This window comes from Cherax quadricarinatus, chromosome 59 (assembly GCF_038502225.1).
Source record: "Cherax quadricarinatus isolate ZL_2023a chromosome 59, ASM3850222v1, whole genome shotgun sequence".
Classification (NCBI taxonomy): domain Eukaryota; kingdom Metazoa; phylum Arthropoda; class Malacostraca; order Decapoda; family Parastacidae; genus Cherax; species Cherax quadricarinatus.
In genome coordinates, this window is record NC_091350.1 from 17198966 (window position 1) to 17214994 (window position 16029).

General features: G+C 39.9%; 1 protein-coding gene across 1 annotated transcript in view; it reads left to right on the plus strand.

Annotated features, from left to right (window-relative positions):
• Positions 1-16029, plus strand: part of LOC128698807 (peripheral plasma membrane protein CASK-like) — a 380387-nt gene that overhangs the window by 190237 nt on the left and 174121 nt on the right. The window contains exon 4 of the mRNA XM_070097823.1: positions 3731-3808. Within this exon, the coding sequence (XP_069953924.1) occupies positions 3731-3808 (78 nt within the window). The remainder of the gene's footprint in view (positions 1-3730; positions 3809-16029) is intronic.

Consider the following 16029-nt stretch of genomic DNA (forward strand, 5'->3'; position numbering starts at 1 on the left):
TGATCCACCACGAGGCCTGGTCGTGGACCGGGACATGGGGCGTTGATCACCAAAACACCCTCCAGGTATACTCCAGGTATAACTGCTCGGGTTGATAGCCTGGGTATATACAAGCAACCAGATAGTAATTAAAGCTGCAATGAATCCGTTGTAGAGTAGCTGTCTGACAGCTGTGATACATTCAGAATCACTGACTGATGGTGCCACTTTCAGGGACGCTGAGGTCCATTGCGTCTTGTTGCGATCCTCAGTAGTAAATAGTTCTTGCACCTACTGTATATACTGGGGTTGACGTCTCTTTGGAGGTCGACGGCAGGGCTATAACTAGGCTGGGCGGGTTATATGTGTATGACACTGATGAATTCCGGGTTCATGATTAGCATTTATTGATGGGAGATGACGTGTTAACGTTTCGTACAGTGCGCGAAGAACTTCTTGTGGTTTTTTGACACACACACACACACACACACACACACACACACACACACACACACACACACACACACACACACACACACACACACACACACACACACACATGCACGCACATGCACGCACACGCACGCATATACAATAGGCTTAGTGTTTAATCGACGTGCCTAGGACGAAATGGTAACTAACACAGTTGTCGGGAAGTGGAACAGTCTGGAGAATGATGTAGTGGAAGCAGGATCAGTACATTGCTTTAAGAAGAGGTATGATAAATCTCATGGAGCAGGGAGTGGACCTAGTAGCGACCAGTGAAGAGGCGGGGCCAGGAGCTATGACTCGACCCCTGGAACCATAATTAGTTGAGTAAAATTTGGTGAGTACACAGTCACTATAATTGGGTATTTCTCTTCGATACTGTCAACCACAATATATTATGTAATAAACTTCAAGCTATCGGTATAGGTTCTGTAGACTGGTTTAAGTCCTACCTTAGCAACAGGAGACAAATAGTCTTTTTCAACAAAACAAAATCAGAACCCCTGCCGATAACATGTGGAGTTCCCCAAGGTAGTATTCTGGGTCCCTTATTATTCTTATGTTATGTCAATGATATGCCTATCAGTGTCAAGTGCAAACTCCTACTGTATGCAGATGACAGTGCTCTGTTAGTGTCAGGTAAGGACCCACAAGATATTGCTAATGTTTTAACACTGGAACTGGAGTCCTGCAGAAAATGGTTAGTAGACAACAAACTATCATTACACCTAGGGAAAACTGAAGCCATTCTCTTTGGCACGAAACATAAACTGAGAAGGGTAAATAATTTTAATGTTCAATGTAATGGGGAGCCCATCACTTTGGTTTCATCAGTAAAATATTTGGGAATCCCCTTTGACCCATGCATGTCAGGAGAATTGATAGGGAACAGTGTAGTAAAGAAAGCGAATGCCAGACTGAAGTTCCTGTATAGACAAGCACAGAGTCTACCTACTGAGGCTCGCAGGACCCTATGTCTAGCCCTTATACAATGCCATATGGATTACGCTTGCTCTTCTTGGTACTCTGCCTTGACAAAAAAACTGAAAGATAGACTGCAAATCACCCAGAACAAAATCGTAAGATTCATCCTGGGGCTGGGACCAAGAGAACATGTAGGCCAGGATGAATTACAGCAGTTGGATATGCTGAATGTTGAAGACAGAGTAAAACAACTGAAGCTAAATCATGTTTATAAAATTGCTCACAAACAATGTCCAGAATATCTTGCTGTCAATTTTGTCAAGGTTGGGAACCAAAGCAATCATAGTACTAGGGGGAGAGAGCACAACTTTGTAGTACCCACAGTCGGTGGCCAGGCTTTAAACACCTTTTATTGTACAGCAATAAAGGAATGGAACAGACTGCCCGCACATGTCAAAGCCAGTCATAGCATGAACCAGTTCAAGAAGAGTGCCAAAAGGTGTCTGATGAATGTAGCTACAGAAAGGGAGGGGAATGATTTTCTATTTTTTAGCTAACATACGTGTAAATTTTTTACCTTATTCCTAGTAATGACCCTCGTATTGTAGATAGTCTTAATGACCTTGGTGTAGTAGATAGTCTTTTTAGTATGATAATAAGATGTTATCTTCATTGTAGAATAATAAGAAAATATTATAACCTTTATATTATAATAATAAGGTAAAAGGACCCCAATGGAAATAAGTCACTCTGTCTGACTTTTTTGGGTTATCCTAGGTTCTCTACACACTTGCTGCTATGTATGATAATTCTATGTAACTGTATTTGTGTATACCTGAATAAACTTACTTACTTACTTACTCGTGATAGGATTATTAACAAGTATTTATAGAATTATTTTTCAAAACTTTGATATTTCTAGTGCTACTAAGATTAATTCTACTAGTAATACGAATAAAAAGTCTGTATCTTGGCAATTTTTTTGGAAGGAACCAGACACAAAAGTATTCCTTTGTTCCCACACGTTACTTTATCATCATATACAACTCAGAACAGGCATTAAGTGACCTCCCTCCCTACAACGCTCAGGTTTTGTGAAACTTTTCCACGCGATCGGGCAGAAAGAGGTAGGAGAAAGGAGGAGAGGGAAAGGGGAACTGAAGGTTCGGGAATACGAGACCTGAAAGCCCTTAGAGAAGAGGATCATGGGAGACATGGAAACTACCTACAAGATACTCAAAAAAAAAAAAAAAAAACGGAACCGTTTGGGATATATTGTTGGATATGAGAGGTATAGGGCAAGAATGGCATCGATCTCTTAACAATAAAAAGGCTTTCAGATAAGCTGATGTAGGTAACAGCTCTTGTAAATAAAGTTAGGAGCACTAAACCTAATTTTGTAAAACTCTGTGTAAACAAAATAAATGAATCCTTGGAACGTGAGGAAATATTTCCTCAGCTTAATTCCTTCTTCCAGACTACTTTTTTTTCCTTTCTGCTCTTCCCATCCTCTCTTCCTTACCCTTCTCCATCCTTTTATATTTTTATCACTCCACTTTCCCTACTGTCTTCCACCCTGTTGTCTTTGATCACCCTTCACTTCTCCATTTAAATTTCCTTTCATTCCTCCTTCCTCTACTGCTCTCGTCAGTATTTCTTCTTCACTCCTTGTTAGTCTTCCCTCTTGGCTTTTCCTGCCTCCTGTTATCGACCAATACTCCCCTTCATTCATAGTCAGTTAAGGTTCTTCCTGTCAGATCTATATCTGTCGTTCGTCTCCTCTTTTTCCATCCCCTCTCAGGTGTATCTATCTATATTATATATATATATATATATATATATATATATATATATATATATATATATATATATATATATATATATATATATATATATATATATATATATATATATATATATATATATATATATATATATATATATATATATATATATATATATATATATATATATATATATATATATTGTGTGTGTGTGTGTTGTGTATATTCTGTATGACGTAATAAAGATCTAATGTAAAAAGATCGAAACGTCGTCCTGGTAACCATCTTAGCACGTAGTTTATAGTTCTTTGTATATCCAAATGCTCTCGTGCAACCATCCGCAGGATGGAGAAGAGATGCACAAGCTATACATATCGACAGCATATCTCGTATTTAATTTTATTTGCTATTATTTTTCATCTTCCATATCTCTCTCATTTGTCCCTTATTTCGTGTCTTACATTCTTCCCCTGGTACTGACAGGGATGCCATCATCATATGGTACCTAACAAGGCAATTCCACTTGGCTAATCACGTATATTTCTCTCCCGCAGCATGGATGGGGCGGACCTGTGCTTCGAGATCGTCAAAAGGGCGATGTCTGGCTTCGTGTACAGTGAGGCGGTGGCCAGGTAAGTTGATCACGGGGACTGATGAGGTGTCTAGCTGAAAAGAAATTATTAGATTTTTCATGTTTATTTCGTGGGTGTAACTTGCCTGGCTAACGGGTTTGGTTTGCAGTTCGAAGTTCTTACAATCCCTCCCTAATGGTATTATTCTTGATAGTACGAAATTTCGTTTTGTGGCAGTAAAAATCAGAGGCATTAGCAATAGGCATAAATGAAGGTGGTATTATTAGGAGAAAGATCACACTTGCTACATAACGGTCACAAGTGAGCGGTCATTAATTAAAGGTTCAAGGCAACTGGACATTAGCTCAAGTGAGAGATTAGGAAACTACTGGGAAATCAGGTACATTGATAACGAGTTAATTATCAGTTATATGAAAGAAATAAGTTGTTGATAGGATAGGGAAGAAAAGTTGAGAAGTAGATACAGGTTAAAGAGAGAACGAAGGCGGAAAGGTTATGGATCAGAAGTAAATGTTAGTCCAAGTGAAACAAGAAGGTAAGTGGTGAGGGCCGTAAAAGGCAGTTGCAAAGGGGAAGACAGTGGAAAGATAGTAAACTTGTAGAAAATTGTAAAGACGGAAAGATATACTGTATGTGGCTAAGTCGACAGAAAAATCAAAACAAGAACCAATATCAGAATTGTTCAAGGAAATTCGGAAAATTAATGTTAAGGCGCACGAGGAACATATATTGCCTTAGAATATTGTCAGACAGTAAGATAACTCAGATATCTGTGCCCACAAATAGAATACAAAGCAAAGACATTTATACAAGAAAAACTAATGCTAACATCGAAGACAAACACTTGACAGAAACAGCAGAACAACAGTACGCTACACACACTACTGACTATATGTTAAACGGATTAATAAACAAAACTCACGGAAGCTTGACTTAAGAGTCAGTCTCGCGATTAGCGGACAAAGGATTGAGCCTTCATGATTCGTTGGGCTGAATGGCACACACGGTTTTATCACGGCATAAATATATTATATTAGTAAACAAACATGATGATAAACGAGAAAATCAAATGAGCTTGATTAAGAAGATGCAGTTGTGTGAATGAATATGTAAAGACGCAAGCCAGTCAAGACGAGAACCAAAAGCTGCTACTTGCAGCGCCACCACATAGGGTCAGCTGCATCACTAAACGGATTATGTGACGACGGCTCGTGTCCAGTGATTTACTCACAAGAATGTAGCAAATGTAAAAGTGCAAAGGTAAAGGTGCAAATGCAAGGCAGTATGTAAATATAAGGGATGAGATTAACAAGTTAGGGGATAGTCAGACAAAGGATTGAATGATGTATTAGTCTTCGATGAAGACCAAGGTGTCCTAGATAAGTGATGAGTCACAAGTGAAGGTTCAGATGCACAAGTAAAGAACCAGGGGTACAGGTGATTGATCGTGGGGTATATATAACGAGTAGTGTGCTGTCAAAAGAGGTAGTAGTTTGGTAGACAGCAATCATCCAGGTAAGTACTACCGTTATCACGGGCACAAGTAATTTCAGTTGGACCAGTTATGCCTGACTGTGCCAGCTAAAAGTGTAGAACGCAGTCAGTAAGGCAGTCAGAGATAAATGAAATATACAGCAGAAGATGGTATTGATTTAACATGTAGTCTACCACCAGATCGTATAAACAATTATTTACAGTTTAGTGAATATAAACCAATTAAACCCAATTGCGCGAGTTTGGAGAGGTTGTATATGAGAACACTCACTGCTGCAACTTGTAGATTTAGCTCTTAGTTATGGTTATAATAATACAGCTGAGGGTACACACGCATACAGAAAAACTGATTCTAGTATTTTACGAGCCATTCTGAGGCACGCGAGGATCTAATGGTCTGGTGAACATATATGAGAGGAAGCTTCAACGGGGCATCACCTATCTCACTGAAACAAGTTTGGCCATCCTGTACCAGGATGGTGCATATATCCTGCCAAGCAGTGACCATGCACGAATATGGTTGTATGATGTACATCGAATATAAATTTGCACGTGGCACATGCCGCTACAATCCTGTCAAATGAGTGCTCAAGGAAACCCTAAAAGAAATGTTCATACTGACAAGATTACTGATATCTTCTTTCTGACATGCATTTGTGAGTCACCAAGTAAATATTACAAGCTTCTGTTTATGTCGTGCCGAATATGTAAAACGCTATTTGGGCTTAAATAGCAACGCACTTCTTGCCAAATAGGGCAAGCGACAATTTGTGTATGCAGTAATTTTGCAAAAATCGTTCTGAACATAACGAAAAAAATATGGTTCAACATCTCATTGGTCAAAAGAGAGGCATATATAGGCGTATCAAAAGAGGGGATGGGCAGTTAAGAAATCAATATATTCAGTTAAAGAGAGAAATAAAGAAAGGAATAAGAAAAGCAAAAAGGGATTATGAGGCTAAGGTCGCAAGGGATTCAAAGACTAATCCAAAAGGGTTCTTTCGGGTATACAGAAGTAAGATTAGGGACAAGATTGGCCCACTTAAGAGTAACTCTGGTCAGATAAGGATATGTGTGAAATTCTCAATACCTACTTCCTCTCAGTTTTTACCCAGGAAAATACTAGCGAAATTTTAGAAAAAATAAATTATGTAGAACAGGACGATAATAAACTATGCACGATTGCGGTAACTAGTGACATGGTCCTCAGACAAATAGAGAAACTAAAACCTAACAAATCCCTAGGCCCTGATGAACTGTTTGCAAGGGTGTTAAAGGAATGTAAAGAGGAACTTAGCATACCTTTGGCTAATCTTTTTAACATATCACTACAAACTGGCATAGTGCCTGATAAGTGGAAAATGGCAAATGTAATACCTATTTACAAGGCAGGTGACAGGTCCTTGGCTCGAACTATAGACCAATAAGCCTTACCTCCATAGTGGGAAAATTTATGGAATCAGTAATTGCCGAAGTAATTCGTAGCCATCTTGATACACAGATTGATTAATGAATCTCAACACGGTTTTACAAAGGGGCGTTCCTGTCTTACGAATTTACTAACTTTTTCACTAAGGTGTTTGAGGAGGTAGATCATGGTAATGAATATGATATTGTGTATATGGACTTCAGTAAGGCTTTCGATAGAGTTCCACATCAGAGGCTATTGAGGAAACTTAAGGCGCACGGAATAGGAGGAGAAATTTTTTCCTGGGTAGAGGCATGGCTGACAAATAGGCAGCAGAGAGTTTGCATAAATGGGGAGAAATCAGAATGGGGGGACGTCACAAGCGGTGTTCCACAGGGGTCAGTGTTGGGCCCGTTATTGTTCACAATTTACATAAACGACATAGATGAGGGAATAAATAGCGACATAAGCAAATTTGCTGATGACACCAAAATATGTCGTCCAATTCATTCTGATGAGGACACTAGAGCACTTCAGGATAATTTGAATAGATTGATGCAATGGTCGGGGAAGTGGCAGATGCAGTTTAATATAGACAAATGCAAAGTTCTAAATGTTGGACAGGAAAATGACCATGCGACATATAAACTAAATGTAGATCTTAATACTACTGATTGCGAAAAGGATTTAGGAGTTCTGGTTAGCAGTAATCTAAAACCACGACAACAGTGCATTAGTGTTCGCAATAAAGCTAACAGAATTCTTGGCTTCATATCTAGAAGTATAAATAATAGAAGTCCTCAGGTTGTTCTTCAACTCTATATATCCTTGGTTAGGCCTCATTTAGACTATGCTGCTCAGTTCTGGTCACCGTATTACAGAATGGATATCAATGCTCTGGAAAACGTACAGAGGATGACAAAGATGATCCCGTGTATCAGAAATCTTCCCTATGAGGATGGACTGAGGGCCCTGAATCTGCACTCTCTCGAAAGGCGTAGAATTAGGGGGGATATGATCGAGGTGTATAAATGGAAAACAGGAATAAATAAAGGGGGTGTAAATAGCGTGCTGAAAATTTTCAGTCAAGACAGGACTCGCAGAAATGGTTTCAAGTTGGAAAAATTCAGATTCAGGAAGTACATAGGAAAGCACTGGTTTGGTAATAGAGTTGTGGATGAGTGGAACAAACTCCCGAGTACAGTTATTGAGGGTAAATCGTTGTGTAGTTTTAAAAATAGGTTAGATAAATACATGAGTGGGTGTGAGTTGGACCTGACTATCTTGTGCTGCTGGGTCTGGTGCCGTGTTACCTCCTTGAGTGGAAGTTACCATACTGGGTGTGTCATTGGGCTATTCCGGGGGGGGGGACATAGACCTGCTCCCCATGGGTCAGTAGGCCTCCTGCAGTGTTCTTTCTTTCTTATGTTCTTATGTTTGTTTATTATTAAATTATTGTAAAATTATATAAAATATTTTTAGTTGGATTAGGCTAAATTAAATTGCGCTTGTTATAATAAAGCTAGGTAAGTTTCCTAAGGTACTTTTGGTACACAATCATTAATCTTTATATTAACATAAATGGAAAAAAATATATCTTTAAATGTATAAGAGAAAATTTTAGAAAGGACTTAATTTTAAATGAGGTCTTGCTAATTGGCCAGTTTTAGCTAATCGGCACGACATTTACATTAAGTATACACATATATTTACTTTCCTGTGTATTTTCTAATATTTTTGTTCTTGCAATATTTACCTTCTAGTTTATTAGACCTGACCTGAGGCAGGATAGGGAGGCGATGATCCCAAAACAATTAACAAATTAGCAGATAATCTGTGAAATGTGTCTTTAGAGAGAAATGTGACAGGTGGGTGAGGGCCGAGCCAAGTGGGCATTAAATAAGGTATGGTGGTGGGTGTGAAGTAGGGGCGAGGTTGTTGATTAGTGTGAGGTGAAGGCAAATGGATGAGGGGTGAGTTTAAGACGAGTGCAGGTGGATGAGGGGTGGGTGTTAGGTGAGGGCAGGTGGATGAGGGGTGGGCGTTAGGTGAGGGCCGGTGGATGAGGGGTGGGTGTTAGGTGAGGGCCTGTGGATGAGGGGTGGGTGTTTGGTGAGGGCCGGTGGATGAGGGGTGGGTGTTAGGTGAGGGCCGGTGGATGAGGGGTGGGTGTTTGGTGAGGGCGGGTGGTTGTGGGGTGGGTGTTAGGTGAGGGCCTGTGGATGAGGGGTGGGTGTTAGGTGAGGGCAGGTGGATGAGGGGTGGGTGTTAGGTGAGGGCCGGTCGATGAGGGGTGGGTGTTAGGTGAGGGCAGGTGGATGAGGGGTGGGTGTTAGGTGAGGGCCGGTGGATGAGGGGTGGGTGTTAGGTGAGGGCCGGTGGATGAGGGGTGGGTGTTAGGTGAGGGCAGGTGGATGAGGGGTGGGTGTTAGGTGAGGGCAGGTGGATGAGGGGTGGGTGTTAGGTGGGGGCCGGTGGATGTGGGGTGGGTGTTAGGTGAGGGCCGGTGGATGAGGGGTGGGTGTTAGGTGAGGGCCGGTGGATGTGGGGGGGGTGTTAGGTGAGGGCAGGTGGATGAGGGGTGGGTGTTAGGTGAGGGCCGGTGGATGAGGGGTGGGTGTTAGGTGAGGGCCGGTGGATGAGGGGTGGGTGTTAGGTGAGGGCCGGTGGATGAGGGGTGGGTGTTAGGTGAGGGCAGGTGGATGAGGGGTGGGTGTTAGGTGAGGGCCGGTGGATGAGGGGTGGGTGTTAGGTGAGGGCAGGTGGATGAGGGGTGGGTGTGAGGGGAGGGCCGGTGGATGTGGGGTGGGTGTTAGGGGAGGGCAGGTGGATGAGGGGTGGGTGTTAGGTGAGGGCCGGTGGATGAGGGGTGGGTGTTAGGTGAGTGCAGGTGGATGAGGGGTGGGTGTTAGGTGAGGGCCGGTGGATGAGGGGTGGGTGTTAGGTGAGGGCAGGTGGATGGTAGTTCACCCACCTGCTTCTTGATGTCCTTTTCACCTACGTCTCCGGCCTAAGCTAATCAGGTTGGATTAGCTTTAAGAATGCTCTTCTGTATTCCAGTAATTTTCAACTTTGTTTTAATAAATTATGTACATTTTATGTTTTGTAAAGATACGAATGTGTATTAAAATGTTTAACAAGCATATTATTTCTATGTATTAAATCTGAAGACATTTAATACTAAGTACTGTTACAAAAGTAAGCAAAACATGAATACTATTGTATCTAAGTTTGTCTAAAGATTGCTCAACAACTCTCCTGTCTGGACAAGTTTTCTTTTGGTAAAAAAAAAAAAAAGTGAATCCGTGTGTTGAAGTTTTAACCGTCTTGAATTTTAAATTAAAGACTTATCCTACTGGAAATGAAGAACACTAAGACACGTACAACACTTCAATATTTTTATTGTTGAAATGTTTCTACTACGAAGCGAGCTTATGGAAGTGGAGAGAGAATTTTGACGTGGTCAGTCTCTCAGCGTTGATAGCCTTACTTTTTTCCACATTTAGCTTGGAGGACGATTACAATATATTAAAGTGAAAGTCAAGTCACCTTCCTGTATATTAATGGTAGATATATGTTGTAGGTAGAATACTTTGTGAATCCATACAAGCTGCAATAAAATGAAACAATGAAGACAGTATGGAAACTTGATATGACGACACCTTGTATGGTAAAGCTTTATCAGTTCAGTAAACGATAGATAAGTTACGAAGATTATATTGTTTTGAAGTAAAAAGTGAGACAACGGCTCTGTGATTTAGATATTTCCTTTCTTTCGTGTTATGGTGGTAGATGAACTAATTACAGCAGATTGTAAAAAAAAAAATTCGTCTCTACATATCTCTTGCCTTGATTAATAAATGTTCTGCCTTTGTCCATTTCATAAGGTAGTTATGATCATCTCTTTTTATGGTGTTATTTGTGGAGCATGCATACTTAACGTTCCTTTATGCATCGGTCTAACTTCTTTGAGGTTCTCCGGCGTGTATCTTGTCACAACCATTGCATAGCATGGATCATGCACCAGCTTTTTCGGTTTCTGGGTTTACTATTTTTGGATCTGGTCAGTTATTTTATGGTGGTCGAGACTGAAATCAATTCTCATGTTTTTGTTAATTAGATTTTTGCCAGGATGGATGGGCAGGCACATTAGAGGCAGGAAAAACGATCTAACTGTCATTGCTCTTTTCATACTGGAACGTCTCTGGCCTCGTGCAATTGTTTTCAGTTGTAGAGATTATTAGGATCTTCAATTTTTTCTTCCTTGTTACGGTTTAAGTGTGCTGAAAAAATACTTGAAATGATATAACATTTGTTCTCAGGATACTCAGGGATACATATTCTGTAGTCTCTGATAAACACAAAGAAACACTCAGCTACACTGCCCTCGACATTTCATCAGAGATTTCTTTGCATGAATAAAATAAATTACCGTTTAGTAAGAATTTCCATTCATTTTCCACGGAGAAGTTAAATTTGACCCTGACTTGAAATGCATTATCTTGACCTTGAATTAATAACTTAAGTGAATTCTTCACACCTTAAAATCCATAAAAACAAGTATTATATATAATTGTATTTGTCAGTCCAGGTGTTGAGAAAACTATGTATCTCTACACCTCCTACTGCAATCTCTGTTACAATTAAAATGTTACTAAACAGAAATTCCTTCAAGTCAACTCAAATGCTACGGGAGTGTGTACGATCCCATGCAACAGCTGTGGTAAAATATACGTAGGTGAAACATCCAAACAAACCCACAAATATATCTCAGAACACCAATACGCCAGCAGAATAGACAAAATTAACGACTTCATAATACACCTTAACTCCCACAACCATTGTTGCCAAAGATGATGACATGAAGAGTCCTTGAATCTGTGCTCATCAGTATCTCCAGTAATTTTAATCGCAACAGCGGTTTCTGCAACTTGGCTGAACCTCTTCCCGGAAAATAACTTGAACGCTATTATATCATTGTGGCCTGACGCACGCCCCACTTGCTCTTCACCTTCACTCTCCAAGTTTATCTGTTTGTAACCTGATAAACTCCTCTGTATCTGCAAATCGTCTTCAGTAAAGGATTCCATATAATTTCATTTAAGTTCTTTTCCATTCAGTCTGCGTATCTAACGAAAAGTCTGTTGTTCATAGCCTAAAAACTAATAAATTTGAATGCCTGTAGGGATTACATAACATATGTGGGTTTGTTTAATTTACTGCAGTATGTTGGAACATACAAATTTAACCAACAGCTTCGACCAAAGAAATCCTTTCATTGTTGAGGGCTGCAATGTTGAAGGTAGTGCTGGGTCAAAGCAGCATTGTTGTGACAGCCGATATGGATAATCCATTATTGATTCTGGCATCGTCTTCCCGCACACTGTTCAACTTTGCTCACTCCTCAAAGATAAAAGTTTGCGGAATTTTACAATTGGGAAGGATCAAAAATACTTGTGCGCTTGAGAAAGTCTGAAATTATTGGGCATATTGATGAGTATTGAAGCTCAGATTGTGAAACGTGCACCAACTATTTAAATAAAAAAAAAATGTTACTATGCATATAAAAAAAATTATTGCCCACTGGGCTTTAAGTCCTTCATATCATATTTTGCACGAAAATGTAGGCGGCATAGAAGAAAGTTTTCTCACATTTGGGGGGGGGGGGAATTAGTTGCAGGAGAAAATAGTTGAAATTCATTAGATGTTGAACAGTTTTGATTAGTTTAAACAGAAAATTTCTGCAAGTTAGAGTAAACTGTGTAAATTATGTAAAATAAAATATTGATACGTAACATGCAAAAAAATGATGTAATTGATATGTGGAATATTTGCAGGGTTGAGTAGTATTGTGTCTGCTTATTAACTTTAGATTGATTAAAGTAAAGATATATAAGTCCTTGTATGGGGTCAAATTATGCTCTGTCATTGTCTAACTCGTTGCACTACTTTCCTTTAAAAAAATGCTTGGTCACATATCTCTGATATTTTCTTTTGAATAAATACTTGGTAGTATCTCTGTGATATTTTCTTTAATAAAAATGGTTGGTTGCATTTGTGAGATACACTTCAGTGTTCAGTTAGATCCACGTCCCTCCTTAAGGACCCTTCCCTGCTAGTCTCTGTCCTTGTTTTATTCTTTTTATGATCCTTAGTATTGTATATGTCATGGACATGCGTCTGTATTCCTCAAGAGACAAGTTGAAGCTCGAACTGCGTTTTCTTGTATGTCTAAAGTTGTAATTCCATCACCAGTCTGGCGCTGCTTACTCAAGAATTGGTCCTACATAGTGAAAAGTGACCCTAATGAATCCTTGTTTGGCTTTCTGAATGTCACTTTTATATATACTAATATAAAATGCCGCTGTCTTCTTTTTTCCTGATCTTGATTCCGCGAGTTCTTCGTGGTAATGCTCTAGCCTTCTTTACCCAACTACCCGTTTATTGCAGTACTAACCTGAAAAATGGTATGGTGATATCGACAAGATGTGAAAAAAGACATGTATACTTCAGGACATTTATTAGAGGAAACGTTTCGCCACGAGTGTCTCCTTCAGGACTGAAGAAACCACACGTTGCGAAACGTTTCCTCTAATAAATATCCTGAACTGTACACAAGTGTCTTCTCACAGTACTAACATAGATATACTCTGATTTGTGTGTATACATACGTCGATCTATAGCTCCTTGTCTTACGTCTTCATATACAGTTATCTGCTTTACTGATTCCTGGCTTCTAGGTCCCTTTCATACCTTCTCTTGAAACTTTGAAAGGTGTTTGCCTCTTCAACCTCTTCGTCTGGTTTGTTTCTCAACTACACTCAGGCTGGAAACGTATTTCTTAATTAATGTTACCATTACATAAAAAAACCGCTAAGCGGTACTTTGCTCAACTTCGTTTTTTGGTGCTGTGTGTCTGGCATGACCCTGCATGATACATAGGATTTTGTAATATGATTTTCGACATTTGTGGTTGAGTGTTGGAGTCGCCTTACTTTTGAAGAAGCAATATTAAAGGATTAGCTGCCTGACTGATGGCACAGGATACAAGCTTAATGTGACCTGAGGGTTGAATTTTTTTTTTATCTGTTTCTGAAGTGTGTGATCATTTTTAAAGTAGTTTTCTGGAATGTTTTCCAAGAGGAAAAAAAATATCTGGAATACAGTCGCTCTATCGTAAAGCAATTAATGATATTTTTTTAATGTAACGAAAGATTTGGTTAAATGATTATTTGCGTTCGTGCAGTTACTTAATATTGCAGAATCTGCAAAGTTATTTTTTTTAATCTTCTTTCTTCTATTTACCGGTCTTCATTGGTTATGACAACAAGTATCTTTGGTTACTCGTTTATGTCTATCTCGCTGAGATCTATATTTCTACTCAGTCGCCGCTCTAAGGGATTCTACATCATCTTTTACCTTCTTTATTTTTTAAACTATATGTTTTACCCTTCCTTTTATTATGCCAGTTATAAAATCCACGTTCGTCCTATGATGGATCAAGATTGCAGTTATTGAGGTTGAGTAGAAGCACAAGGTAAACTTTCATTAGCCTAAAAGCACAGGGCGGTCTGTTGTCTTCCTTAACTCTCAAAGACAGATCTCTTTGGTAGAGGATGTATATTTTTGTCATATGTTTGGTAGCATCAACGTTGGGCATTGTGGAACTGCGATATCCTCACTGTGGTGAGGATGTTTCAGTTCTCAGGATCATCTGAACTGTGGTGTCAAAACGCTGGTTGCAAGACAACGGTTGAATAAATGACGGTGTATGTGTTTCCTCTTCTTTTTCGAGTCATCCTACCTCGGTGTAAGACACATTCTTATATATATATATATATATATATATATATATATATATATATATATATATATATATATATATATATATATATATATATATATATATATATTATTTTTTTTTATTATCACACTGGCCGATTCCCACCAAGGCAGGGTGGCCCGAAAAAGAAAAACTTTCACCATCATTCACTCCATCACTGTCTTGCCAGAAGGGTGCTTTACACTACAGTTTTTAAACTGCAACATTTACACCCCTCCTTCAGAGTGCAGGCACTGTACTTCCCATCTCCAGGACTCAAGTCCGGCCTGCCGGTTTCCCTGAACCCCTTCATAAATGTTACTTTGCTCACACTCCAACAGCACGTCAAGTATTAAAAACCATTCGTCTCCATTCACTCCTATCAAACACGCTCACGCACGCCTGCTGGAAGTCCAAGCCCCTCGCACACAAAACCTCCTTTACCCCCTCCCTCCAACCTTTCCTAGGCCGACCCATACCCCGCCTTCCTTCCACTACAGACTGATACACTCTTGAAGTCATTCTGTTTCGCTCCATTCTCTCTACATGTCCGAACCACCTCAATAACCCTTCCTCAGCCCTCTGGACAACAGTTTTGGTAATCCCGCACCTCCTCCTAACTTCCAAACTACGAATTCTCTGCATTATATTCACACCACACATTGCCCTCAGACATGACATCTCTACTGCCTCCAGCCTTCTCCTCGCTGCAACATTCATCACCCATGCTTCACACCCATATAAGAGTGTTGGTAAAACTATACTCTCATACATTCCCCTCTTTGCCTCCAAGGACAAAGTTCTTTGTCTCCACAGACTCCTAAGTGCACCACTCACCCTTTTCCCCTCATCAATTCTATGATTCACCTCATCCTTCATAGACCCATCTGCTGACACGTCCACTCCCAAATATCTGAATACATTCACCTCCTCCATACTCTCTCCCTCCAATCTGATATCCAATCTTTCATCACCTAATATTTTTGTTATCCTCATAACCTTACTCTTTCCTGTATTCACTTTTAATTTTCTTCTTTTGCACACCCTACCAAATTCATCCACCAATCTCTGCAACTTCTCTTCAGAATCTCCCAAGATCACAGTGTCATCAGCAAAGAGCAACTGTGACAACTCCCACTTTATGTGTGATTCTTTATCTTTTAACTCCACGCCTCTTGTCAAGACCCTCGCATTTACTTCTCTTACAACCCCATCTATAAATATATTAAACAACCACGGTGACATCACACATCCTTGTCTAAGGCCTACTTTTACTGGGAAATAATTTCCCTTTTTCCTATGTACTCTAACTTGAGCCTCACTATCCTCGTAAAAACTCTTCACTGCTTTCAGTAACCTACCTCCTACACCATACACCTGCAACATCTGCCACATTGCCCCCCTATCCACCCTGTCATACGCCTTTTCCAAATCCATAAATGCCACAAAGACCTCTTTAGCCTTATCTAAATACTGTTCACTTATATGTTTCACTGTAAACACCTGGTCCACACACCCCCTACCTTTCCTAAAGCC